Genomic DNA, 26497 nt, shown 5'->3' with positions numbered 1-26497 from the left:
TTTTCCCTTTGACTGAACTTGTCTTTGGGTACATCATGACATTAAACATTACCAGAAAGCAAATGATTTTGAACTCTTAAAAAAAAAATCGGAGTCCCCAAAAAAAGACGATGGGACTTTTCCAGAATAAAACATACTAAATAGAAATAACAGCCAAGTGAAATCTTTGATTGGATTCTATTTTTTTTTTAAATCAAACAACCATAACTTTTTTTCATGTTGGAAAGTTTTCAAAACCAGAGTTCCCATTGTGGCGCAGAGGAAATGAATCTGACTAGGAACCATGAGGCTGTGGGTTCGATCCCTGGCCTCCCTCAGTGGGTTAAGGATCTGGCATTGCCATGAGCTGTGGTGTGGGTCGCAGATGGGGCTTGGATCTGGCATTACTGTGGCTTTGGCATAGGCCAGCAGCTATAGCTCTGATTAGACCCCTAGCCTGAGAACCTCCATATGCCTTGGATCTGGCCCTAAAAGAAAGAACAAAAGAGGAGTTCTTGTCATGGCTCAGTGGTTAACGAATCCAACTAGGAACCATGAGGTTGTGGGTTCGCTCCCTGGCCTTGCTCAGTGGGTTAAAGATCCGGCGTTACAGTGAGCTGTGGTGTAGGTTGCAGACTCGACTCGGATCCCGAGTTGCTGTGGCTCTGATGTAGGCCAGTGGCTACAGCTCCGATTGGACCCCTAGCCTGGGAACCTCCATAAGCCGCAGGAGCGGTCCAAGAAATGGCAACCAAAAAAAAAAAAAAAAAAAAAAAAAAAGAGAAAAATTTCAAAATAAAAAATTTGAGGAGAAAACAAACAAACAAAAAAAATATATATATATATGTCTAGCTCCATCTCTGAAAACTTACCTGGGATTATGTTTTGGTGGTAACTCAAAGAGAAGGAATCACCTTAAAACTTGTTTTATAATAAGTAGCATTATAGCTCTGTACAGTTTTGGTAAAATGTTTGGCATAATACTTTACAGGACTTTAAACACTATTTTCTAAATTTAAAATAGTCCTGAAGATGTAACATATCACATAGTGAATATAGTTAACAGTACGGTATTGTATATTTAAAAGTTGCTAAGAAAGGGATTCTTAAAAGTTATCATCACAAGAAAAATAATTTGTACCTACATGTGATAATGGATGTTAACTAGACTTAATTGCAGTAATCATCTCACAGTATATACCAATATAGAATCATTATGCTGTACACCCTACTAATACGATGTTGTATGGCAATTATATCTCAATAAAAAGATTTGAAAGTAAACTTACAAAGGAGGCAGAGGCAGTTCCTGGTTATGAAATGTAGTCTTCAGCCTTGGCCTTTAATTACAGCTTTTTTGGAGTTCACGGTATGTTGTCTTCATTAATCCCCAATCAGAGGTTTCTGTCACTAAATAAATCTGTAGGATTTACCCATACCGAGTTTACTATTGAGCAGTATGATATGACACCCTTTTGCCCTTTAGTTGCTGATGTGTCTCCAGCTTTTCCAAGCCAAAAGCAGAGCCTACGATTAGAGCAACATATATTTAAGAGTGTGTTTTCGCAGATGCTGGTTGGGACATGAAGACAAACGTAGGCATGATTAAGTGCTGAGAACGAAGTGGAAACGGCTGGGGAAAGAAAACATTTCTGGTAGGATAAGTTTAAGTTAACGTTCAGACATAAGCCTATCAGTTTCACCACTGAGTGGATCTGCTCAGGGTGTGTGTGGGGCGAATATCTTCATAAAATGCCCTGGAGATTTCTCTGCAAGGTCTTTTGAGAAGAGGACTTGAAGGAATCGGATTTCTTCTAGACCTCAAGAAGGAGTGATGAAACCGATGGGGGAAAAATCATTCCGATCTTCGGGAATTCAAAGTAGATTCTAATGAGATCTGCCCTCCTCCCGCTTCTGCTTGCCGAACCAGCACTAAGCAGGAGTCCCCAAGCTGCTCCAACACTCCCTGCGATTCGCTGTCCCGGACTTTCTCCTGCCTCACCCCGGATCCGGTGTTCAACTCGCGGAGCTGTCCTTTGCCAGTCATTCGTTGAGGCTGACTCCCCAAGCGGCAGGCAGCATCCCTCCGCCCTCACACCCATCCTGGGCTGCGGCGTTGGGAGTGGGTAAAGGTCTCACTAACTCGCGGGAAACTTTCTCGTGGGAGATGACTGGGGTTTTCCGGCTTCCCCAGCCCTTCCACGCTGGGCCACAGGGCGTTCAATAAAGTGGTGCCGCAACTATTGCAGTTTCTGAGCTGCAGAGATCGGCGCAGCCAGCAGCAACGCAAACCCTGCAAGGAACTGCGCCCTTTACCGCCAAAGGCACCCCGGACGCGGCGCCGGGGCTGCTGGCGGGGCACGGCAGGTGCAGGGCGACTTAGCGCCACGATGCTTTGTTTTCTTGCCGCAGGAACCCGAGGCGGTCTCTTTCCACCAGACTTAACCCGCCCGCAGCAATAGCCATGGAAGTTGTGGCGACGCAGGAGAGGGAACCGCTTGGCGCGGCATCTTTTTTGGATGTTTCTTCTCTACCCAGATCACTTCATTCCTCCTTCTTGGGGTAAGTGGAACCTAGTCTGTAACGGCGAAGGGGCAGAATTGAAGGCGATGGAAGGGGATCGCAGTAACACAACGGGTTAATGTGCTAAGTTATTTTTCTTGGGAGGGGGCTCTCCTCCCTGCCCCTTCCCTTTCTGGCCCTGGACATTCCAGATACGCAGTTTAGAAGAGTTGGGTTTGACTTCAGGCAGTTAGGGGAGGGGATTAATTAATTAATTGATTAATTAGTTTTGGTAATTTGTTTTCCTCTCCACAAACTTGTCTTTTTGTCCACATTCTGAGAAGGGAGTATGAAAGTGAAGGTGAGGGAAGCCCCAGAGGTTGGAGAGGGAGGAGTGATTTAGCAGAGAGAAAATCCTAAGAGCCAATGACTAATGCAGATCTTTAACCTAGACCAGTAACTCTGGACCCCTGATTCTGCTCCCTCACCCCAATAGATCCATCCCAAACTGCCCATCCCCCCACCCCCAATAATCCTCCTGCTGATGCTTTTCTGGGGGAGGGTTCTAAGGGCCAAAATAACTCTGACAAAACCCTGGAAACTGTCTTGTACACGAGATGCTCAATAAATGTTTGTTGACTGACTGAATGATGTACTCCTATGGCTGCAATTTGTGCCATGGGAATTTGCCTTGGATAGTGATATAGACCCCGGGACACCAGGTCCAATTCATTTCAGAAAAGGAGAAGGGGCTGGAGCCTTAGAAAATAGAGTACTTGGATCTTCATTACCCTAAAGGATCCATGTGACAGCTTCAGGGTCAGATTTATGGGTCCAGGAACCAGATGAGCTCATTTGGGTTTGAATCTCCACGTCGTGACCTTGGGTGTGTTCCTTTACCTCTCTGAGCCTTGGTTGTCTCATCTGCAAGGTGAGGCCATTGAGAGCTTCCTCCACATGATGCAGGGAAGAAGAATGGAGAGAAGTATGCAGAGGTGAAGGAGCATTTGATAAATGTCAGTCTTGCCTCCCATCCTCAGAGGATTCAGGAGAGAAGGTATCTTTCTCTTTGGTAACCTCTCTCTGACTCTGATGCAGGTAATACCATTGTATTGCAGTGACTGGGCTGGCACCCTTCTGCCTGTGAGCTCTGAAGGCTTTCTCACAGGAGCTTAGAAGCAGCTTCCTTTGGGTTTCGGAGCAGAATTTGCATACGTACTGGTGTCTCTGGGGGCATGGTTGGAGAAACAGTAATTCTTTGTCTTATCTCCGTGTCTCATCCATCCTCAGCCTTCTAGCAGAGGGAAGCCAAGTGTGGAGATGGAGTTCCAGAGAAGGTGGCTCTGAAGCACTTGGGGAACCTACACCTGCCTAAAGGTTGGAGGAATCAGAATAGTGCCATCAGATTGGTACCAATTTTGCCTGAATGAGGTCTGCAGAAAATTCCCTGGCAGCTTATAGGGTCAGTGACAAAGCACTTACCAACCCTTCCCACAGATAACAATGAACCTCTGTGGATCTTGCCCTGGGACTCAGAAACCTGGGCAGTGGGGGATGGATGATGTGAAAGATGCTGCTGATACAAGGCTCCCCCCAAAGCCTTAGGGTGTGCCATAGAAAGCAGGCTTGGGAAAAAGCTGGATAGACTCTTCCTCTTTCTTCTCTCTCTCTCTCTCTCTCTCTCTCTCTTTTTTTTGGCATTTCTTGGGCCGCTCCCGTGGCATATGGAGGTTCCCAGGCTAGGGGTTGAATCGGAGCTGTAGCCACTGGCCTACGCCAGAGCCACAGCAACGCAGGATCCGAGCCACGTCTGCAACCTACACCACAGCTCACGGCAACGCCGGATCCTTAACCCACTGAGCAAGGCCGGGGAGCGAACCCACAACCTCATGGTTCTTAGTCGGATTCGTTAACCACTGCACCACGACGGGAACTCCTCTTCCTCTTTCTTAAGGCAATGATGATCTAACCTAACCTTGCACTAGATGGTAAGCTCCATGAAGGCAAAGTCCAGGTCAAAACTTGTTTATTTGTTTGGTGTTTTTTCCATATTGTCAGTAATGGCATATAGAAGGAGCTCAAGACATAAGTAAAATTAACAGCTAATGGACAGTAACTTAAACTACTTCCTGTCCAACACTGCTTCCTGCAATTCATTCCTTCATTTAGCAAGCATTTCTTGAGCATCTACTCTGGGCAAGTCTCTGTCGCTAGGCATCTGAAGCAATTTATAAACATTATTTATAGTGGTACTTCGAGTAGCTCATTCAAAAGCATCTCAGGACCACCAGGTTCTTCTGGAGACCGAGGTCGCAGCGCAAGCCCGTTCGTGGATTCAGGCCCAGGCAGTAAGAGCCGAGGGAAAGGGGAAATGCTCTCGGTTTATTTTCTTTCCGGGGACATGTCTGGAGATCCTTTGCACCTGCTCCAGCCGAGCCCTCGGACTCCCGGGGCCTCCAGGTCTTGGCAACTCAGCTTTCCTCAGGGGCCCCGGCGCCTCGCCAGTCCCCTCCCCGGCCTCTGAGAAGCGGCCCCAGCCAGGTAGCTGGGGAAGGGACCAGGCTGCGCCTAGGGAGCGAGCTTCCCGGGCGAGGAGAGCGCTGCCGACGCGGAGCGGTCCCAGAACAAAAGGCTCATGGCTGGCACCGGCTTCCTCGGAAGGAGCTGGGGATGTGGGTTTGGGGCGCAGGCGGGAGAACCAGGCGCGGGAGCGGACTGGAGTGAAAACATGAAGTGAGACCAGCAGGTGCGGGGTGCGCCCAGGGTGGGACCGGTGACAGGAGGTCACCCTCGAGGTAGAGGTGCCTCCACGGCCCTTCCTCCGCCTCCTGCAGCGCCTTCCAGGCAGCGAAGCGTGTCTCCGGCTGCAACTCCACCGAGCGCGCCGCGGCCGCCTCCACGCCCGCCCACGGGCCGGCCGAGCCAGTAAGTAGCAGCGCGCCTGCCGCCCGCTCCCTGCCCCCCGCCCCACCGCGGCTTCCGGGCCGCCGCGCCCGCTGCCTCCCGCTGCCTCCCGCCGCCTCCCGCCGCCTCCCGCTGCAGCGCGGGCGAATCCCGAGCCAGCCGCTGCCCCAGGCGGGGCGCGGGGGGCCAAGCGCCTCTCCTCCGCCCGGCGCCTACACCCGCTGCGCGCCCTCCCGAGAAGTGCGGCTTGTGCAGCGCGCGGCGGGAGGGTCGCCCTTGTCGCGCGCTCCCCGGTGCCGCGCCACCCCGACGTCCAATGGTTTTCGCGGGATGGGGAGTGGGGGGCGTCGCCCGGGGGGCGAGGAGCCGGGGCCGGGGTGGGGCTTGTGCGTCCTGCGCGGCCGAGCGGGGCTGACGTGCCCGCCCGAGCGCGCGCCCGCGCGAGTGTGTGCGAGTGTGTGTGTGCGGGAGTGCGTGAGCACACGCCTTCGGGGGCTGGAGTGACACTGCAATGGGCTTCTCCCTCACGCCGGCCCTCTAGCTGCTCAGCCCCCAACCTGCGAGCGCCGCGTTTGGGAGACAGCGTGGCTCTTTCATCTTCACAAGGCTCCCTCTCCATCCACCCCTCGCCGGTCTTACTTTTCCTTTTACCCCGGGGGGTCGTTGCCGGCCACCCCTCCATCGGTGCAAACACCCAAGCAGTCTCCAGTTCTCTCCTAAGCCAAATATTTCCCACTTGTCTTTCTCTGGGGTTCTTCCACGAGCCAGTCCAAGGCTCGCTCATCCTTGGAAATTGTTTTGTTGGACTGCTGTACCGAGGCGTGTAAAGCTTGAGGACTTTATTATTATTTCGATTCTTTTCATTTTCTCCCCTTCTGGGCAACGGAGCAATGAAATTTCCAATCGAGACTCCAAGAAAACAGGTGAACTGGGATCCTAAAGGTTGGTATTTCCTACTTTTGACCGCCCTGGCCCTACCTCCATCTCCGGCGTGTGCGCGCTTCGAGTGGAAGCACTCTGGCTCCTGGCAGCGTGTGTCCTGAGGCTGGAAAATGCGCCTGGGAACTGCAGCGCGGGTGGGAGGAGGGCGGAGGCAGCGTGGGTTCCAAACCCAGATAGTGCCTGTCATTATCACATAATCATTGTCCCTCCTGGATGGTTTTAAAATCTATTTAAAGGTACACCAAGCTGGGTGTTTGGCTTGAAATTGCACCAGGTGTCGGTATTTGCTTCTGACTTTGTGTGTGCGAGTGTGTGTGTGTGTGTGTGTGTCTCCTTTGTTTCTGGTGATCTTTGTCTCTGGCAGATGGGTGGGGTGCCTCCCCCTAGACTTGGAGCTGCACCGCCTGCCCAGGGTGGCCTCAGTGGGAAAGGTTTCCTGGCAGCAAGTGGGGCTGGAATCTGCAGCAACAGTCCCTAGAGGTGGCCCTTCTCTAGGGCGTTTGGAATAATGAAGCCCACAGGGGCCCTACAGATCTTCACTCAGTCTTATTACCAAGCCAGGCAGCTAGTTTGTCTGGGAGATCAGAGTAGGAGGGGGAATGGGGAACGGTTTGCAAGGGTGGGGCTGGTGGGCTGGGGAGGGGACCAAGCAGTGTGCCCCTGCGGAGTAGTAGTATTGTCTGCACGCTCTTCCGAGTGTTGGGCAATGTTCCCTGGGTGCAGAGGGGTGCCATTTAGGCAGGTGTGTGTGCCTAGCATCAGCTGCGGTGTCTGTAATTAGCATACAGATGCTAGGGCTCCTTGTGAGTGATCACTATGGGAGCAGAACAAGTTGAAACCTCATGTCCAGTTTTGACAAGAATGCTCTTGCTTTTGTCATGCTTTTGACAAGCATTTCTCTTAGCTTATTTGAACTCCGAATGGGGCAAGGCAACGCCTCTGTGTGAATTGGGCTTGAAATTTGTTTACTTGATGTGTGTGTGTTTAGTGTTTTTTACAAGTGCATTTCTTTTCTCCAGACTGAAAAAGGAAACCCAGTCACTGTTGAGTAAAATGTCTTATGAATTAACTGGGTACTGAAGACAGAGTGAAGAGATACTACCAGTTATCAACACCAAGGCTTATCTATCTTAAATACAATCCAGACAGTTTATTTTGTTTATAGATCTCTGGGAATACAAAGTGTGCCTTTCTTTTGTTTGTTTGCTTTTTTTGGAGGGGGGAGAAGAATCATCGCAAAGCGTATTTATTGAATATCAATAAATACAGGAAATACACTGCCTTCTTGGAGTTTATACTGAGGGAGACAGACCTAAGTCAATCATTGAACAGAGAAGCACATAATTACAAGTTTACATATGTCCCGTGAAAAAGAGCATCAAGGTTTTTAGAAAGTGTCTGATGGAAGAGACTTGTAAGAACCAGGGGAGGTGGGTAGTCAGGGAAGACTGTCAGACATTTGTAGTGAGACCTGGAGTATATGTAGGAATTAATTGGCTAATGGAGAGGGGAACCTGCAGAACAGGAAACAAGTGCAAAGGCCCTGAGGCATAGGGAACATGTATGTTTGAGGAATCGAAGGGAAGTTTCCAAGGCTTGAGCAAAGAGCAAGAGAGCATGTGTTTCAAGGTGTGTTTGGGGAATCCATAGGATCAGATCTCAAAGCCTCATGTTGTTGAGGGTAGGGTGGGCTTGTGGATTGGGGGGATGGATTTGGGGAGTAGTCTTTATCTTAAGCTAGTGAAGTGTTTCAAGTTGAGGGGTGACATGATCTGAGCTAAATTTTGAAACAAGTGCTATGTGGCTCTTCTGGATGTGAGAGACGAGATACGATAGTGGTGGTAGCTGGTAGGGGATGGAGAAATGGGTGGAGTAGGGAGCTAGGGAGGGCAAAAATCCACAGGCTTTGTGTGACTAAAGATGGAGGTGGTGTAGTTGGAATGACTGGGAAGGCAGCCAGGCAGGACCCGTCTTGAGGGAAAACTCGTGAGTTCAGCCCAGGACTTGATGAGTGGGAGACATCCCTGAGTCCTCCAAGAGGTGGGTCCCTTGGGCGGTTGTCTAAAGAGTCAGGTGGGGATATTCAAGGAGCTCTGGTAGGGAGGCCTGGGTAGCTGATTTTGTGAAGCTCATCTTAGCTTTTAACATACATTTCTATATAATCATCATTCTGTCTATTTATGTCCCAGTGATAAACACAGATGAATCCCACACTTTACAGCTTGAAATAGTGGAGGAACTTGCAAGTAGCATCTACAGTCACAACCAGTGGTGCTAAAAATGAAGAGACCTCAATAAAAATCACAACATTCAGTGAGCAATCATTGCATGCCAGGTGTTTTATGTACAATTCTTATGTATAGTTATTCTCACAATACTTAGGGTGATGGCATAGTGTATTGTCCCCATTTGACACTTGATTGCCATGGGGACCCCACTGAGCTGCCTTCTAGTAATGTGCTTTGACTTGAGGTACAGTTGTTCCTGGCGGTGGAGTGACAGTAGTCTTTCCTAGCCAGGAGGTGGAGGCAGGAGGAGAGCGGTGGGTTAGGGTGTCATATCTTGCCCGTGTAGAGAACTGTGTGCACATGTGTTAATAGACTGATCGAACAATTTATTTATTATCATTTAACCAGAAGATTAATTTATTTAATCTTAGAAGGCAGAGATAATCCTAATTTTACAGGTGAGGGAAATTGAGGAACAGAGAGGTTTACTAAGTTATCCAAGGTCACACAGCTAGTAGGTGGTACGTTTGGACTAGAATATGGGCCCTTAAACACTCTTTCGGTCTGGTCTGTCTTTTCTGTTTTGGGGATCCCTGGCTTCTCTCTGATGAGGCTTCCAGAGCTTGAGGACTGGAGCAGCCTGTTTTGAGGAGAAAGAGAATAAGAGTGATGAGGAGGAGGGAGAGGAGGGCGAGGAGGAAAGGGAGGGGGAGGAGGAGAGGAGGAGGAGGTGAGGAAGCATGAGGCGGTGGATTAGCCTTTCCCACTCATTCCTTTCTTCATTAACCTGCCTAACCAAATAGTGTCTCTATTGGCTGAGGGTGGGGCAGTCAGTGGCCCCTGAGCAGACATTGGGTCTGTTCTTTGAAAGTTTGGGTTTACGTAGAGCAAGTGTGTTTAGCGGAGGAAAGATGAGGAGCATAGCGTTATAATAGCAAAGACGAGGGTTGGTTCCTTAGGATTGGGGTGTTAACAGACTTGTACCTTCAGGTGGCTGTGCTCACAGATTTTGGAAGGAAGTTGTAATTATGATGTTTTGCTTGCAGCCCTATTACCTGACAGTTTAATAGCACAAAATGAAGGTGGTTTGAGAACAGATTGGTTGTGATTGCACTTGGGTGAATTAAGCAAAGCACTGGTAAGAGGTTTAGGTGCAAAAAACAAGACCTAAGTGTAAAATGATTATTCTCTGGTGAGCTGTGGCCTTCCTTGGTGTTTGTAAAGCCACGCCTTTAACACACAGTGACTGTGGAGGACCTGCACAAAAGTAGACTGGCACTAAGTCTTGGCTTCATAGCAGAACTTTTATGCATTTTAAATCACTGGGATCACTTTTGATGATCTGTTGAAAATTGGGACTGGCTAGCTGCTTTTATGTATGTTGTGGGCTTTTAAAAACCGGTAAGATCAGGAAGTTCCTGTGGTGGCTCAGGGATAAGGAATCTGACTAGGAACCATGAGGTTGCAGGTTCGACTCCTGGCCTTGCTTGGTGGGTTGAGGATCCGGCATTGCCATGAGCTGTGGTGTAGGTTGCAGACACGGCTCGTATCCCACGTTGCTGTGGCTGTGGCTGTGGCTGGCAGCTGTAGCTCTGATTCAACCCCTAACCAATAAGATCAGCAAACATCATCACCACAGCTGGAGGCAAGCAGATCTATGGTGTCAAAAAACTCTGAATTTGAGTGCAAAGGAATTAGTTTCTAAAATGAACTGTGGCATTAATTAGCTGTGTGACTTTGGGCTGCTCACATAGCCTCTGTGGGCTTCACTTTCCTCCCGTGTGCAAGGAGGCCATGGACATGACCTCTTTGATCCGATCTCTTCAACATCCCCCTTGATCCAACCTTTGGACTACTTGGCTTCCTTTTGTTCCTCAGATAGATCAGACATGTTCCTGTCTCAGGGCCTTTGCACTTGCACTTTCCATTGCTTATAATGTATGTTGGTGTGGCTGGTTCCTTTCCATCCTGTAAATGGAGATCACCTTGTTAGCAAGGGTTTCCCTGTCCCATGTGAAGACCTGGCTTCTTGTTCTCTAGTCCTATCACTTTTTTTTCCCTTTCTTTCTTTCTTTCTTTCTCTTTCCTTCTTTCTTTCTTTCTCTTTCCTTCCTTCCTTCCTTCCTTCCTTCCTTTCTTTCTTTCTTTCTTTCTTTCTTTCTTTCTTTCTTTCTTTCTTTCTTTCTTTCTCTTTCTTTCTTTCTTTCTTTCTTTCTTTCTTTCTTTCTTTCTTTCTTTCTTTCTTTCTTTCTTTCTCTCTCTCTCTCTTTCCTTCCTTCCTTCCTTCCTTCTTTCCTTTCTTCCTTCCTTCCTTCCTTCCTTCCTTCCTTCCTTCCTTCCTTCTTTCTTTCTCTCTTTCTTTTTGCTTTTTAGGGCCGCACCCATGGCATATGGAGATTCCCAGGCTAGGCATCCAATTGGAGCTACAGCTGCCAACCTACGCCACAGCCATGGCAACGCAGGATCCGAGCCACGTCCACAACCTAAAACACAGCTCACGGCAACGCCAGATCCTTAACCCACTGAAGTGAGGCCAGGGATCGAACTGGCAACCTCATGGTTCCTAGTTGGATTTGTTTCTGCTGTACCACAATGGGAACTCCCCTATCACTTTCTATTATGTCACCTGTTCCGTTCTCTTCCTGGTACCTGTCTTGATCTGAAACCATCTTACTTGCCCACGTGTCACATTTGATGCCAGCCTTCCTCACTGGCAGGTGAGCCCTATGAGCAGGGATGTTCCCTGTCTTGTTCTTCACTGTCGTGTTCCCAGTGCCCTGGGAAGCACCTGCCACAGAGTGAATGACTTTTTGCTGAGTATATGTAGGAATGTAGGGATGGATCAGAGAGGACCTCTAAAACTTTAGGCATAATGGAAATATTAGCACTCTTTTAAGCTACAAATGGCAAAGCACAAATAAGACGAGGATAAGAATATCCCTAAATAATAGGGTAGCAGAAAGGACACCGATATCCCTACTGCATTGCACGCTCCTAGCTTTTCAGAGCCTCCAGTAGGCTGTTTTCCTTCTGTTCTCCTTTTCACCAGCAGTGGGATCAGGTGGGTGGGTAGATGTAGCCTGACAAAGACATGGTTGGTGTCCATTTAGTAATTTGGTACAAATTGGCCGTTGGTGTGTAGCTCTATTTTAGGTATTTAAAAACATCTAAGAAAGAAAGAAAATCTTAGAGTTGGTGCTGGATTTTTTTTTTTTCTTTTTTTTGGCTTTGCTCATGGCATGAGGAAGTGCCCAGGCCAGGGAGCAAACCTCAGCCAGAGCAGTAACCAGAGCCATAGCTGTAACAACGCCAGATTCTTAACCACTAGGCCACCAAGGGACTCTCTGGAGCTGGATTTTTTGAAAAGCTGCAGTTGTAATGCAGAGTTTCATGCAAAATTCTAAAGAGGCCTGTACTGTATGTGTGATCACCTTTCAGTTTACAGAACACTTTTTACAAATTATCTCATTTGTTCTTTCCACAACCCTATTTTTGTCAACCTTGGAGTCTTAGATTTACAGATGGGACTAGAACAAGTAAGTGACTTACCTGAAGGCCCAAGGTTGCAAACAGGCAGCCCTGGGGCCAGGCCTTCTGATGCCTACATCAGGTCAGTTTTCCTCCCTTCCAGGATTTTTGCTCATCTGGCACTCTCTGATTCCGTCTTATCCAAAAAACACGTTTAGAGATTTCTCTGAGAGATTTATTTATTTATTTAACCTTAATGTTTAAATTTGTAATTAAAATGTAGTTGATTTACAATGTTGCACCAATTTCTGCTGTACAGCAAAGTGACCCGGTCTCTCTCTCTCTCTCTCTCTCTCTCTCTCTCACACACACACACACACACACACACACACACACACACACACACACTTGTTTTCTCATATTATCTTTCATCACGTTCTATCCCAAGAGATTAGCTATAGTTCCCTGTCCTAGTACAATCTCTGAGAGATTTAGAGGAAGAAGGCATTGGGCTTTGGGTTGCTCAGTGAGTCCTGGTTTCTGCAGGCTGTACTTCCCACGGGCTGGCACTTTATTCCCATGAGTTTAATTGAAGACCCTTGAATCCTGCCTCTGCTCTCTTGATTAAAAAGATTTCCTTCTCTTGTGAATGTGAGCTGCATTCAACACGGACGGTCCATTGCATGCTATCTTTATTAATGTGTTTCCAAACACACATTTGCATAGCTTAGATTTTCTGGAAAGAAAATCATCTATCTTGATTTAAGATCCAACTCTCAGGAGATCAGCTTTCCAAATGGGATTAATCATATGCCAAAATCACCACAATTATCCTAGAAAGTAAAGAGGAAAGATGTTCCAAGGACTGGCTGGGCCAAGATTTGATTCAGGGTTCTTTTCCAGCGGTATCTGGGGGAGCTTCCTCAGGCTTCTGCCAATCCCAGTAATCACTGGGACTGGAAAATTCAGACTGGGCAGGTTAGGAGTTCCCTTGTGGCTCAGTGGAAACAAACCCGACTGGTATCCATGGGGATACGGGTTCAATCCCTGGCCTTCCTTGGTGGGTTAATGATGGGGCGTTGCCTTGAGCTGTGATTAGGTCGCGGATGTGACTTGGATCCCGGCAAGCATTGCTATGGCTATGGTGTAGCCCAGTGGCTGCAGCTCTGATTGAACCCCTAGCCTGGGAACTTCCATAAGCTGGAGGTGTGGCCCTGGAAAGCAAGCAAAAAAAAAAAATAAAATAAAATAAAAAAAAGACTGGGCAGGTTGACTTTGCTATTCCACCCTGTTTCCAGAACATCTGTACTTTGACTCTGTGTGAGTTGGCTCAGGCTGTCATAACAAAATATCATAGACTGAGTGGCTTAAAATACAGGAATTTATTTTCTCAAAGTTGTGAAGACTGGAGGTCCAAAATCAAGGTACCAGCAGCGTTGGTATCTGCTGAGAGCTCTCTTCTTGGGTTGCAAATGGCCATCTTCTCACCAGGCCCTGGTACTCTGATGTCCCTTCCTCTTCTGAAGGGACACCAGCTCTACAGAATGGGAGCCCCACCCTTATGACCTAATTTAATGTTAATGACCTCCTAAAGGCCCCATCTTCAATTCAGTCTTGTTTGGGCTTTAGGTTTCAGCATGCTAATTTTTGTGTTGTTGTTGGAGAGGGCACATGATTCTATCCATAGTGGGTTCTATATGAGCATCATCTTAAATTTGATGCATTTAAAAAACACAATTCACATCCTGCTTCAACTTGGGAAATTTCACCCACAACTGAGATTTGGTGTTTAATATAGAGAGGGGTCGTTTCTCCCTCCCTTCCTTCCTTCCCTTCTTTTCTTTTTATGGCTACACCTCCAGCATATGGAAGTTCCCGGGTTAGGGGTCGAATCAGAGCTGCAGCTGCAGGCCTATGCCACAGCCACAGCAACACAGATCCGAGCTGCATCTGTGACCTATGCTGAAGCTTGAGGCAATACTGGATTGTTAGCCCACGGAGTGAGGCTAGGGATTGAACCCACAACCTCAAGGAGACTCCATCAGGTTCTTAACTCACTGAGCCACAATGGGGGCCCACTCTTGACTGGAAAAGGCAAAATGTACCTTTTTTGAGGTGGTGGATTCATTTCGCTTTTAGTCCATGGGGATTTAGAGATTAGTGATGAACTAGAATGAAGCCATTTTACTGAAAAGCCAATTAGGACATTTCAGTTTGGACAGCTCCTTTGGCTGAAGCAGCAAGGTGAATTAAAGTGACCATCTTTTGCTGGACTCAGATTTTGTGAGACAGGTGCTTCCTGGGTGATCCAGCCAGAGTTAGGGCTGGTCAGGGGCTCAGCTTGGCATGACATGGTTATGGAATCTATCTCAACGTGGCATCAGCACCATGTGGCTCACCCTCACCTGGTAGGTTTCTTACAGAGGTCAAAGGCGCTGCCCACTTTTGGCCTGTGGTTCCTGTTTTACCCTCAGGGGAGACTTTACTGTGTCAGGCTCATTACTGTTACTCTGATGGAGAAACAAAAACCTCATATTTACTTAGAACATTTATTTGTGGTTTGCAGACACAACTTGAGATTTTTTTTTTTTCTCCCTCCCGAGTGTCTGGGACTGAGTACAGTGAATGGAGAATGAAACCCGATGTTCCAATCCCTTAGGGTTGGAGGGGGCTCTTGAGGGCCAGAACCATTGACAAGGGGGGGGTGGTCCTGAGGGGGTATTTCATTCTTTATTTTTACCATTCCTAGAGCAGGAGAGTCGGGAGGGGTGGGTGGGCAGGATTTCAGGCCATTCCAGATTCTGTACTACCATGAACTTTCTTTTTCCATGGAGGGAACTTAAAAAAAATTTTTTTTTAAAATTATAGATGATTTACAATGTTCTTTCAATTTCTGCTGTCCGTGGAGGGAACTTTGAAGCAGAGGAGAATTGCGGCAAAGGATAGGATTGGTGGAGTCAGCTGCTGCCATATGTAAACCATGTGATCACAGGGAACGTCACCTCCTCTTTCCTCCCTCCCTCCCTCCCTTCCTTCCACCCCCACCGTGATTTCTACAGAGTTCTGATTTCAATTGCTGTATCTTATGCAAACAATCCCATTTTTTTTTTTCCTTCGACTACTTGATGTAGGGGTGATGGTAGTGTTGGCAGTTCAAAAAGAGATACTTCAAGAATCAGTGCAGATCTGCTCAAGTGATGGAGAATCTGAAGTCATGTCCAGCTTTGCAGAATAGCCTAAAATACCTGACATTTGTAATCCTGACACACTAGCTAGCAACAATTTCACTACCAGGAAATGCATTTCTAATGAGTAAGCAGCCCTGTGGGTCCCCCAAAGAACAATTAAATATTTTAGCAGGATAAAGTTGAATAGTATAACTTTATCAAATTTAATGTGTGATGAGCCCGACAGGCTGACTGGAGATGCTCAGTGTCGCTAGTGATACTGGGCAAATGAACATTCACTCCACCAGTTGCGAATATTGCTTTAGGCCAAAGGCATTCATTTCTCATGGTGAAATTCGAGGCCATGTAGAAAGTAGTTACAGTAGAGCAGGTTCAGCATATACCTCCTTAAAATAACTCGACAGGCATAAATGTATGTTATATTTATGTCACCTAGCCTCTGGACTAGATGCTGCCCTCTGCACATCATAGGAGCTCAAGGTGGGAGGATCTAGGTGCCACTTCTAGCTCTGCCACTCTTACGGAAAAGGAGAGAGTTGGACTGTTGCTCACTAAGACCCCTTCGTGCCCTGATAGTCTTAAATCGCCTGGGTCCTGATTTGAGCTCTGTCACTGACTAGTGGCTCATTTGGGCAAGTTGCTTCATTTTGCTGTGACTTGGTCTCTTCATCTGCAAGGTGAAGATGAAGACACCTGGACTTCCTTGATTTGTTATGTAGGTTAAGTGAAGTGACTTAAACAAGGCTCTCAGAAGAGTGCTGCAATGTCACAAGGGCCCCTTGAGTGCACCTGAATTACATTATTGTCAGGGTTGCAGGGGCCCCTGTTCTGCAGAAGTCAGGGAGGCTCCAGCTCCCCGACTCTTCAGAAGCATCTGCTTCACTCTCCAGATCATCAGGGAGGGTGGCCTATTCCAGAGCCCCCTCCTTCCTGGGACTCTCTTAGACTTCCTGTGTTCTTATCCCAGGCTTAAAAGCCCTAAGCTGTTCTCGTCAAACCAGAGAGAAGAACAAAGAAAAAACACAGTTTGGAATCATAATACTCAGTCTGAGTTACTGTTCTACCAATTTTATTAGCTGCGTGAACCTGGGCCAGTCACTTAACCTGTCAGAACCTTAGTTTTTTGTGGGTTAAAATAAATGGCACAGGAACACCTGCTTCATGTTGGCCGAGATGATCAAATGAGATAATATCTGATAATAAATGTGAACAAGTTTTATAAACTGTTAAATTCTAGACCAACATTTCCCAAAGTGTGTTCAGTGAGACACAAACTAGTCTCCTCAGATGCTGGGTGGAAAAAAAAATGTTTTCATGGCCATGACAGATTGCAGAAGGATGCATGTTCATTTTCTCCTGGAGAACTGATAGTGCTGTGTAACAAATGACCCCAACATTTAGTGGCATTAACTAATGATCATTGTTTAATATCTTACAGTTTCTGTGGACTAAGAGTTACGGAACTGCTTAGCTGGGTGGTCTGGCCAGGAGTCACTCTGTGGTTGTGGTCAGATGTTGACTGGGGCTGCTGTCATCTGAGAGCTTGACTGGGGCTGAATGGGGGCACCTGCTTCTTCTTCTTCTTTTTGTCTTTTTAGGGCCACACCCACGGCATATGGAAGTTCCCAGGCTAGGGGTCAAATTGGAGCTGTAGCCACCGGCCTACACCACAGCCACAGCAACTCGGAATCTGAGCTACGTTTTCAACCTGTACTGCAGCTCATGACAATGCCTGATCCTTAACCCACTGAGCGAGGCCAGGGATCTAACCCACATCCTCATGGATACTGTCAGATTCATTTCCGCTGAGCCACGACGGAAACTCCCAGAATCTGCTTCTGAAATGGCTTGCTCCTGTGGCTTGCAAATTGCTGCCGGTTGTTGGGGAGAGACCTCATTTCTGCCGGTGTGAACCTGTCCAAGGGCTGCTTGAGTGTCCTCACAGCATGGCTGGCTTCCTCCAGAGTAAGCCCTCCAAAAGAGAACAAGGTGGAGTCGAATGCCTTTTGTGACCTAACCCCAGAAATCATATACTGTTTGTTACTACTACTATATTCTTTGTCCCCCCCCACCCAGTTTATTGAGATAAAATTGAGATACTAGACATTGTATTAGTTTTAGGTGTACAAAATAATTATTTGATACCTATGTCGTCAAATGATTACCACAATAATTTTGCTCAAAATCCATCACTACACATACTTACAATTTTCTTAGGATGAGACCTCTCAAGATCTGCTCTCTTAATAACTTTCAAATCTCCAACAGAGTATCATCCACTAGAGTCACCATGCTGTACACTACATTCCTGAGACTTCCTTTATCCTAGAGCTGGACATTTGTGCCTTTCCATCACCTTTACTCATGTGGCCCAATCCCCACTCTCCACTCCTCCATCTGCTCTCTGTTCCTGTGAGTTTGGGTTTTATAGATCCCACCTGTAAGTGAGATCACTCAGTATTTGTCTTTCTCTGTCTGACTTGTTTCATGTAGCATCATGTCCTCACGGTCCATCCGTGTTGTTGCAAGTGGATTTGCTACCACATTCTTTTCACTACTTGTAAGTCACTAAATTTAATCCACATTTGAGGAGGCGGAGTGATTAAGCTCACTTTGGGAGGGGGCGTGTCAAAGCATTTGAGGACTTTTTTTTTAAATCACCATAAGCCTTCCCCCCATTACTTAAATTGAATGTGTACTAAGTGCCAGGCACTGTGCACAGTGCTTTAGAGACATGATCTCCTGTAGTCCTCTTGCGAGTCTAAAGAAACAGGGGAAATGATTATCCTTGCTTTCTGAATGAGGAGGCTGAGGCTTGCAGAGCTTAGGGAACTTGTCCAAGGTTACCTCGTGGCTTTGTGACTTGATGCTGGGGGTCTGTTAAGCCCTCACCTCTCCTCCCTTCACCTCTCCCAGTAATCCTGCAGTGCAGAAACTGGGTTGATTTTGTTTAACCCTGCATTTCCCATTTAGCCACAGAACATGATTCATTGAATTCCATGTACCCCTCTTATCACCTACTGCTTGAAATGATATTTTAGAAAGTGAGTATGATGATGATTTATATAAAATATGAATATGTGGCCTTACAGTAGATCCCAGTACCAACAATCCATGCAGATTCTTCAAATGCAAAAATCATCTATTAAGTCCGTTTTATGTGGACACCAGGCTCTATGTAGACCTGTAAAATATTCACCCCAAATGACCACATGAGATATGCAGTTTGTTCTCACTGTAAAACAAGAGTTGAGTGTGACAACTCAGGGACCTGCTTCTTTGACAGCCCTCTTCCTTTACAGGTTTGGGGACTGAAAGTCCACCCTCCTTGGATGAAGCCAGAGGAACAGGCCATCCCTCAGGCTGCAGAAGTGTCAGGGAACAGGTGTCTGGTGTGTTTCTCCAGCAGACCTTGTGTCTGTGTGTGTGTGAGAGAAGCACAATTCCAGACACAGCCAAGCTGGCAGGGATGGTGTGCCTGGGATGATGGGCCCAGCACACAGGGAGAAGCCACTTTCTGTCACGTTTGGAGTAAACACACTTCTTTTTTTTTCTTTTGCTTTTCTTTTCTTTCTTTTTTTACCATCTTGTTGCTTTTCATGCACATTCTCGGAAGAGATAATGATTTCCAGGAAGCAGGGTGCATCTGATGCCTTTGAGGTTCCCATGTTTGCAAACATTGCATGCCTGGATTATTCCTAAGGTGATTTTCTATTCTGAAGAAAGTTCTGGAGCTTCTGTGTTCTGGGCAGAGCAGAGTGAACACAGTGTCTTTTGAGCGCCACCCTGGGCTTTGTTGAATCTGTCGTTTCTCCCACAAAATGGCAAAGAGAGGCCCTAGGACAGGGTGAGAGTGGGTTGAATGAGGCTGCCCAAGGGCCCGTCACATTCCAGAGGCAACTCTCATGGTGTCTGTAGCCATAGCAACCATGGGCTGAAAAATTCTCAGGATGCTGATACGCCGTGGTACCCACCTTCTGGTCCTGTTGCTTTCCCCTCTACTTGTTCATCTAGGAACTACCCCCAACCCTGCCTCTACCCCCCTGACCCTCACCCTGGAACAGTGACTGACTTTCAGGGTGATTCTACACTGGTGATTTTAACTTTTGACTGATTATTCACTTCCTGAGCCTCATTTTCAATTCCTGGACCTACCACTGATTCATGACCCAGCCTAAGCCACATGCACATCATTTTCTCAGCCTTTCCACTTTTACTATGAACATTTGGGTGTATTCATATCATGTCCATACTCTAGGTTTAATTGTAATCGTGTATAATGACAGTGGCTCAGGGCACTCATTGTTCAGAATAAACACCCCTGAACTTACCATGCACTCTAAAAGAACAGAGAAAGCCAGTAAGGCACAGAGGATAAACCACAGATGTCTGGCCAGGGAACCTGGACTGTGGTCCTTGCCAGAGTGAGAGGAATGGCCTGATGGCACACAGGGTGGTGGGTGGCATCCAGATTATGCAGGGAAGATTGTGCTTTTTCTGAATATAGTGGAAAGGTACTGAAGAGTTTGAAGTAGGAGGGATGACACAGTCAAATTTGTGTTTTAGGGAGTTCCCTTCATGGCTCAGCAGTAACAAACCTGACTAGGATCCATGAGGATGCAGGTTCGATCCCTGGCCCCGCTCAGTGGGTTGAGGAACTGGCATTGCTGTGAGTTGTGGTGTAGGTTACAGACATGGCTGAGATCCTGCATTGCTGTGGCTGTGGTGTAGGCTGGCAGCTACAGCTCTGATTTGACCCCTAGCCTGGGAATTTCCATATGCTATGGGTGTGGCCCCCAAAAGGACAACAAAAAATTTGTATTTTGAGAGACGATTTAAAACATTTACTGATGATTATAACTCATAATTGAATGATTGCTTTAGCAGGTGTTTATGCCTGTGTTTTTTGCATGGTGCTGGGTGTGGGACTTGCCAGGGGCACTTGCTATCTTCTTTTAGAAATCATAGGAATTTTTGAAAAATATTAGGCAGGAAAAAAAGCTTTTCTTGGTCTTTTTGATTTATAGCCAATTCTAAACTTCTGCTTGCAAATGGGAGGTCTTTTCTTTCTTTCTTTCTTTCTTTCTTTCTTTCTTTCTTTCTTTCTTTCTTTCTTTCTTTCTTTCTTTCTCTCTTTCTCTCTTTCTCTCTTTCTCTCTTTCTCTCTTTCTCCCTCTCTCTCTCTCTCTCTCTCTCTCTCTCTTTCTCTTTCTTTCTTCAGGGAGGAAGGTATATCTTAAAGCAGCAGCTATTTTCAATCTCTGTTAATTAATATCTTTTTTCAGCTTTGTTACGTGGCTCTTGATTCTGTGATAATTTACATATCTGGAGTCAGTGAATCAATAGACCCCAAACTATGGCGCATCTAATATTTTGTACTTCAGACACCTTTTGGAAGCATTCAGCTATCAGTTTAGCATAATGGGCCTAATAAAAATTGCTAGCGTCTCCTCCACACCCCGCTGTCACTTTGTTCCTGGAGTGTAGGGAGGCATTGTGATGTTGGGGTATTTCTCCTTTGACTATAATAGGACCCCCTGCTTGTCAAGTCCTTGTGGCCTCAGCTTGGAAGGCATCCCCAGAGCCTGAATTAATGAGACGCTATGATGTGCTGGCCCCTTTCTCTGGCAGAGTGAGAACACAGCTTCTATAGGGACATGAATGCCTGCTTGTCAGGCAATAATCTCTGCATTCAGATGCAGTTCTAAAGAGAAGCAGAGCCGGTGGCCACGGGGGGTGGGATTTGAGGAGCCCTGTAAGTCCCTGTCTACAACTGACTCACATCCATCAGTTACTCTGTTCATCGGCAGCCTTTCATTCACCCTTGTGGTTATGCCAAAAACACTGGTGAGTGAGTGCGTGCAGAAATGGGGCTAGGCGCTAGACACAGGAAGGTGAAAAAGACCCGAGGCTTCGTATACGGGAACGTCACAGTCTAGCTACAGAGACAGGTGCATAATCAAGTTCCAGGAGGTACCGTGATCCATGCCATGATAGGGATGTGGATTAAACCACCACCTCCAGAACACTTCTTGTTAAAAGGCAGATATGTTTCCTCCGGATAACACTTGAACTCTGTATTAATCCATTGGTACAGGCAGGTTAATCAAGTTTCTCTGGGAGACCTGGACTGAAAGGAAATGGAACAGAGAATGAATGATGGGTTGGCTGGGCCCTGATGGCTTGGGTGGTGGGGGTGGGTGGGATGGAGGTACTGCAGGTCCAGGTAGGGGGCAGAAGGTGCTGTGATGAGTGGGGAAGGGCACCGAAGGCACACTGTGACTGTGTGAAGCTCCAGTTCACATTAAACTCACTTCAGGGAGTTCCCGTCGTGGCTCAGCAAAACGAATCTGACTAGGAACCATGAGGTTGTGGGTTCCAGCCCTGGCCTCGCTCAGTGGGTTAAGGACCAGGCATTGCTGTGAGCTGTGGTGTAGGTCGCAGATGCGGCTCGGATCCCATGTTGTTGTGGCTGTGGCATAGGTCGCCAGCTGTAGCTTTGATTCAGCCCCTAGCCTGGGAACCTCCATATGCCACAGGTGTGGCCCCCCAAAAAAGGTCAAAATACAAACAACAACAACCAAAAAAACCACACCCCCAAACCCCAAAAAAACTCACTTCAAAATCTGGGAAGGACTCTTGAGACATCTAAACCCTTGTGGCTTCTCAAAGGAAAACACTGAAGGTCAAGTGCAAAGAGGTGCCAGACTGTGCGTGTGCATCTTTATCTAACCTCCAGTGTGTAACACTGCATCTCACAGCAATGCCAATGGGGAGAGGCCTTTGCTTCTCTTCTTCTTCCTTTGGAAGAAGAATTAATGAAGAGCCGTAACTTAGCAAGAGCCCGGAACATGTTAGTTCTGAGATTCCAAACGAAATTCTCCGGAGGTCTACAACAAGTAGGGATGTGGGTGTATTTTCAGTCTCTTGGAGAACATGCCCACTGGTTTATTCAGTGACTGTTTACCCAGTGCCTCCCTTGTGCCCAGCACAGTTCCAGGCCTGGAGGTACAGAGATGAACAGCACAGAGTCCCTGCCCTCTTGAAACTTACCACCTGGCCAGCATGCTCAGCCTCTCTCGTAAGCACTCAGGGTCTGCTTCCTCTGCATTTCAGAAATCTCTCTCTGGCACGCATTTGACAAGTAAAGGAGCTTAAACACTTTCATAAGGCGTTCCCGTCGTGGTGCAGTGGTTAACGAACCCAACTAGGAACTGTGAGGTTGCGAGTTCGATCTCTGGCCTCGCTCCGTGGGTTAAGAATCCATTGTGTTGCGGAGTTCCCGTAGTGGCGCAGTGGTTAACAAATCCGACTAGGAACCATGAGGTTGCGGGTTCGGTCCCTACCCCTTGCTCAGTGGGTTAATGATCCGGCGTTGCCGTGAGCTGTGGTGTAGGTTGCAGACTCGGTTCGGATCCCGCGTTGCTGTGGCTCTGGCGTAGGCCGGTGGCTACAGCTCCGATTCAACCCCTAGCCTGGGAACCTCCATATGCCGCGGGAGCGGCCCAAGAAATAGCAACAACAACAACAACAAAAAGACAAAAGACAAAAAAAAAAAAAAAAAAAAGAATCCATTGTGTTGCCATGAGCGTGGTGTAGGTTGCAAGATGCGGCTCGAATCCTGCGTTGCTGAGGCTGTGGTGTAGGCTGGTGGCCACAGCTCCGATTAGACTCCTAGCCTGGGAATCTCCATATGCTTCGGATGCGGCCCTCAAAAAGACAAAAAAACCCCAAAACCCCACTTTTATAATAAACCACTTTTATAGTAAGGATGAAAGCGAGGCCATTCTGATGTTACATTGCTCTTGGAAAAAAACATCCTATTTGTTCATTTGGTAGGCAATAAGCTTTGATCTGCTGAAGGCAGCAACATTGTTAGAAAAGGCAGTGATTTCAAAGAGGGCCTCAGAACTGCCGAGTTTGTATTGAAATTTTATTAAGGACGTCTGTCACTTAGGACTCTGTGCTTCTGCATGTGTCACTGGGACTGATGGGAGTTTGAGTCTCCCCCATGATGATGGCTTATAAATGAATCCGGGAGGAATTGCAAGAGGCTGAAATGTGAGGTACTTAAATGCTCTCTCTTTCTCTCTCTCTCTTTCTGGCAGATGGAAACTTTTTTGCTACACGTGATTTCCAAAGTGTCTAAATTTACATGTCTTCTGAATAGGGGGAAATTGGGGCCGGGTTGGTTGGTTTGCAGTCTGTTAGTCTCTTTGCTACATCTGGGATGCTGGGGAAGACTAGGGCCTGCAGAGACAAGGATGCCAGCCTGGGTCATGAGGCAGCATCTGGGGGTGTGGGAGCCTTTCCTGGAGTGTCAGCCAGAATTGGGATGAAGCCACACCCCCATTGCCAGGATTCTCAGCTGAGTGGTGGGGAGAGACCTGTAGGAGCCATCCAGCCGGCAGCTAATGGAGGTTTCTGCTTTATTTTAAGCCAATTCTAGTGATCAGGGGAAGCCTGCCTGGTGATGCCTGGTGATGGCAACAGTGGCACACTACTGCCGGGGATGAGGGGAATGTGAGGAGAAAGTGTGCAAGAGCTCAGATTTGCCCCTCCCAGCTCCGCCGCTCCCAGGCTGCTGGTCTTAGGTGCTGACTTACCTTTCTGTCCCTGTTTCTCCACCAGAGAACCAGCAGTGGTTACAGGACTCACCCCCTCGGGGTTGGGAAACTCAAATGAGACCACGTGCACAGAGGATGGAACATAGTGCCCGACACATGGGAGGCATTTAATAAATGACAGTGATTCTATTGATAGCACGTGTTTACTGAGGAGCTGCATCGGTGTGTAACACACGAGCTGTAACTCGCACTTCACAGCAGCCTGAGTCATTTTGCTTGTTCTTCCAGTTAACATCCTAATGTTTAGCCAAACCATCTAGATGCTCAGGTCTTCCAAAGAACCTGCACATAGGGAGAGCTACAGATCTGTTTTTTTTTTTTTTTTGAATGACAGCTTTATTAAGATATGATTCATAACATGATAACTGCTCATGTAAACTGTGCAATTCTGTGTTTTTTGCTTTATTTACGGGGTTGTGCAACCATTACCGCTCTATGATTTTAGAAGATTCCTAAATTACTCCGAAAGAAACCTCTTCCCAGTGGAGGAGCTGCCACTCCCTAATTTCCCTCATTCTCTCCCAGTCCCAGGCAACCACTAATCTTCTTTCTGTCTCCATGGATACGTCTATCCCGGACATTTCATATGAATGGAATCACATAACATGTGGCTTTTTGCAATGGGCTTCTTTCACTTAGTGTAATTTCCTCAAGGTTCATTCATGCTGTAGCATCCATATCTATTTTTGAATGAATGTCAGTCATCTGAGACACATAGTATTAGATCTGTTTTGAAGATAAAGAAACTGAAGTTGCTGGCGGCCACCCAGTTTGAAAGTGCTTGAGCTGGGGTTGGCACCCAGGTGTGTTGAAACCAAGGGCATTCTGTTGTCATCCCCTCGCTGGCCTCTGATTGGGTCCCTGCAACACGCGGTGCACCTTCTCCAGGTAGAGGAGTGTGTCCCACTAAGCAAGGACCCCTGGACATCAGGCCTGCCCCCACCCCAACCCCCCGTCTTTGCTGTGGTGATGGGAGCCCCTGCTGCCAAGACTCGGGTAGTCTCCACCACCTGATGGAGGAATTTGTGGTTTCGCGGACGGATACCCAAGGGTGAGACTTGTCTTGGCCAGTCTAGCTCTTTTTATCCATTTCTCAAGGGTGATGGCATCAACTGGGAAAGTTACAGAAATGAAAATGAAAGGAGAGATATACTTCTCTGGGTTCAAAGCCCAGCAGTCCAGTCACCTGAAGTGATGGAGGAAACGTCATCTTTCTGGTCTCGTCTTTAATAGTGGATTGTAGTTAAACACTGAGAAGTCTATGATGGTCTCCTCTCCAGGCCCCAGGGATTCTCCTGAGATGTGAGGTGGAGCTGCTGTGGCAGCACCAGTGTGGTGGGCATAGGTGTTTGTGGAAGGGAAAGGCCTATATGCCATGGGTGCAGTCCTAAAAAAAAAAGAGAAAAAAAAGTGAGGGAGTTCCCCTTGTAGCTAGCAGAAACGAACCGGACTAGTATTCATGAGGATGCAGGTTCAATCCATGGCCTCACTCAGTGGGTCAAGAATCCGGAGTTGCTCTGAGCGGTGGTGTAGGTCATAGATGCAGCTCGAATCCCGAGTTGCTGTGGCTGTCGTGTAGGCCGGCAGCTGTAGGTCCGACTCAACCCCTTGTCTGGGAATCTCCATATGCCGCACCTGCTGCCCCCTCCCCAAAAAAACAAACAGCCTTGTGTACTACTTCCAGGCTCCTTTAGAAACACCATGAAACCTTGGGTTGACTTAGAACTACTGGGACCTGGTCTTCAGATGGCCTGATTGGCTGAAAGGTCATGAAGACCCCAGGATGTGGGGAGCGGTTCTGTGCTTCTTTGGTAGATTTGCTGTGGCAGTGGCCCTGGTCCTGGTCTCAGTTCATGTGAGACTTTGAGCCTTGTGTGATGGAGCAGACAAATCACTGCCCATCCATTTCCCTTCAGTGCAAACTGGTTGACTTTGATGGCCAGTTGTTTTTTTTTTTGTTTGTTTGTTTGTTTTTTTTTTTGCTTTTTCCCTGGACTGGCCCACTTTGCTGCTCCATGGGAGGCAGAAAGTGCTGGGAAATTAGAGCCCCTGACAGCCTCAACCAATGGCTGATGGGAGATGGTAGATAAATACCCCAGATCTCTCAGGCCCGGGTGGGATAAATCAAGAATACGTTCTGCAGGGGCAAAAAATTCTACTCCTCTGAAGGGATAGCCAGCTTGATGCTGCACTTTTTTTTCCCCTGCATCCTCAGCCTGTGGAAATTCCTGGACCAGAGATCGAATCTGAGCCAAAGCTGTGAGCTATGCCACTGCTGCGGCAATGCTGGATCCCTAACTCGCTGTGCCAGGCTGGGGATTGAACCCGAGCCTCAGCAGTGACCTGAGCCACTGCACCATATCCTTAAACCACAGCACCACAGCAGAATCTCCAATGCTGTACTTTCTATTGGTCTTCTTGGCTGCCTTCTGGTCCCTGTCTCCCTTTTCCACTTCTCCGTTGGTGCTTTCTTTACCACCCAAACAAGTATTGTGCTCACGTCCTTATCTGAGGATCAGCTTCTGGAGGAACCTGAATTAAGACCTATGCTAACACTTTACTCTTCCCTTGCTGCTCTACCTCATTCCCCAACCAGCTGGCTTTGAGTGAGAGGCTAGGGCAAGGGCCCCAAGATGCTTTTCAGGCAAGCTAGTGGCTC

At 47.4% G+C, this 26497-nt stretch overlaps 1 protein-coding gene across 7 annotated transcripts in view; it reads left to right on the top strand.

Annotated features, from left to right (window-relative positions):
* Positions 1-2024: 2024 nt before the first annotated feature.
* KCNK10 (potassium two pore domain channel subfamily K member 10) overlaps positions 2025-26497 on the top strand; it is a 154344-nt gene continuing 129871 nt past the window's right edge. For 2 of the 7 annotated variants that reach the window (XR_014811245.1, XM_003482300.5), the window contains exon 1: positions 5838-6327. Coding sequence is in view for 4 of the 7 variants with exons in the window: in XM_003482300.5 (XP_003482348.1) it covers positions 6276-6327 (52 nt within the window). In the remaining 3 variants the exon portion in view is untranslated. Of the gene's footprint in view, positions 2542-3771; positions 3944-4763; positions 5407-5837; positions 6328-26497 lie in introns of those variants that run through there. The other 5 variants (XM_084969963.1, XM_084969961.1, XM_013978357.3 and 2 more) reach the window with 5 other exon arrangements.

The sequence above is a fragment of the Sus scrofa genome, chromosome 7 (genome assembly GCF_054392235.1).
Source record: "Sus scrofa isolate SSC_HxYL_T2T_F1_AM1 chromosome 7, Sscrofa_HxYL_maternal_Yorkshire_Landrace_v2.0, whole genome shotgun sequence".
Classification (NCBI taxonomy): domain Eukaryota; kingdom Metazoa; phylum Chordata; class Mammalia; order Artiodactyla; family Suidae; genus Sus; species Sus scrofa.
The sequence above is the reverse complement of the archived record's forward strand: the minus strand, read 5'-3'. Positions and strand labels throughout refer to the sequence as shown.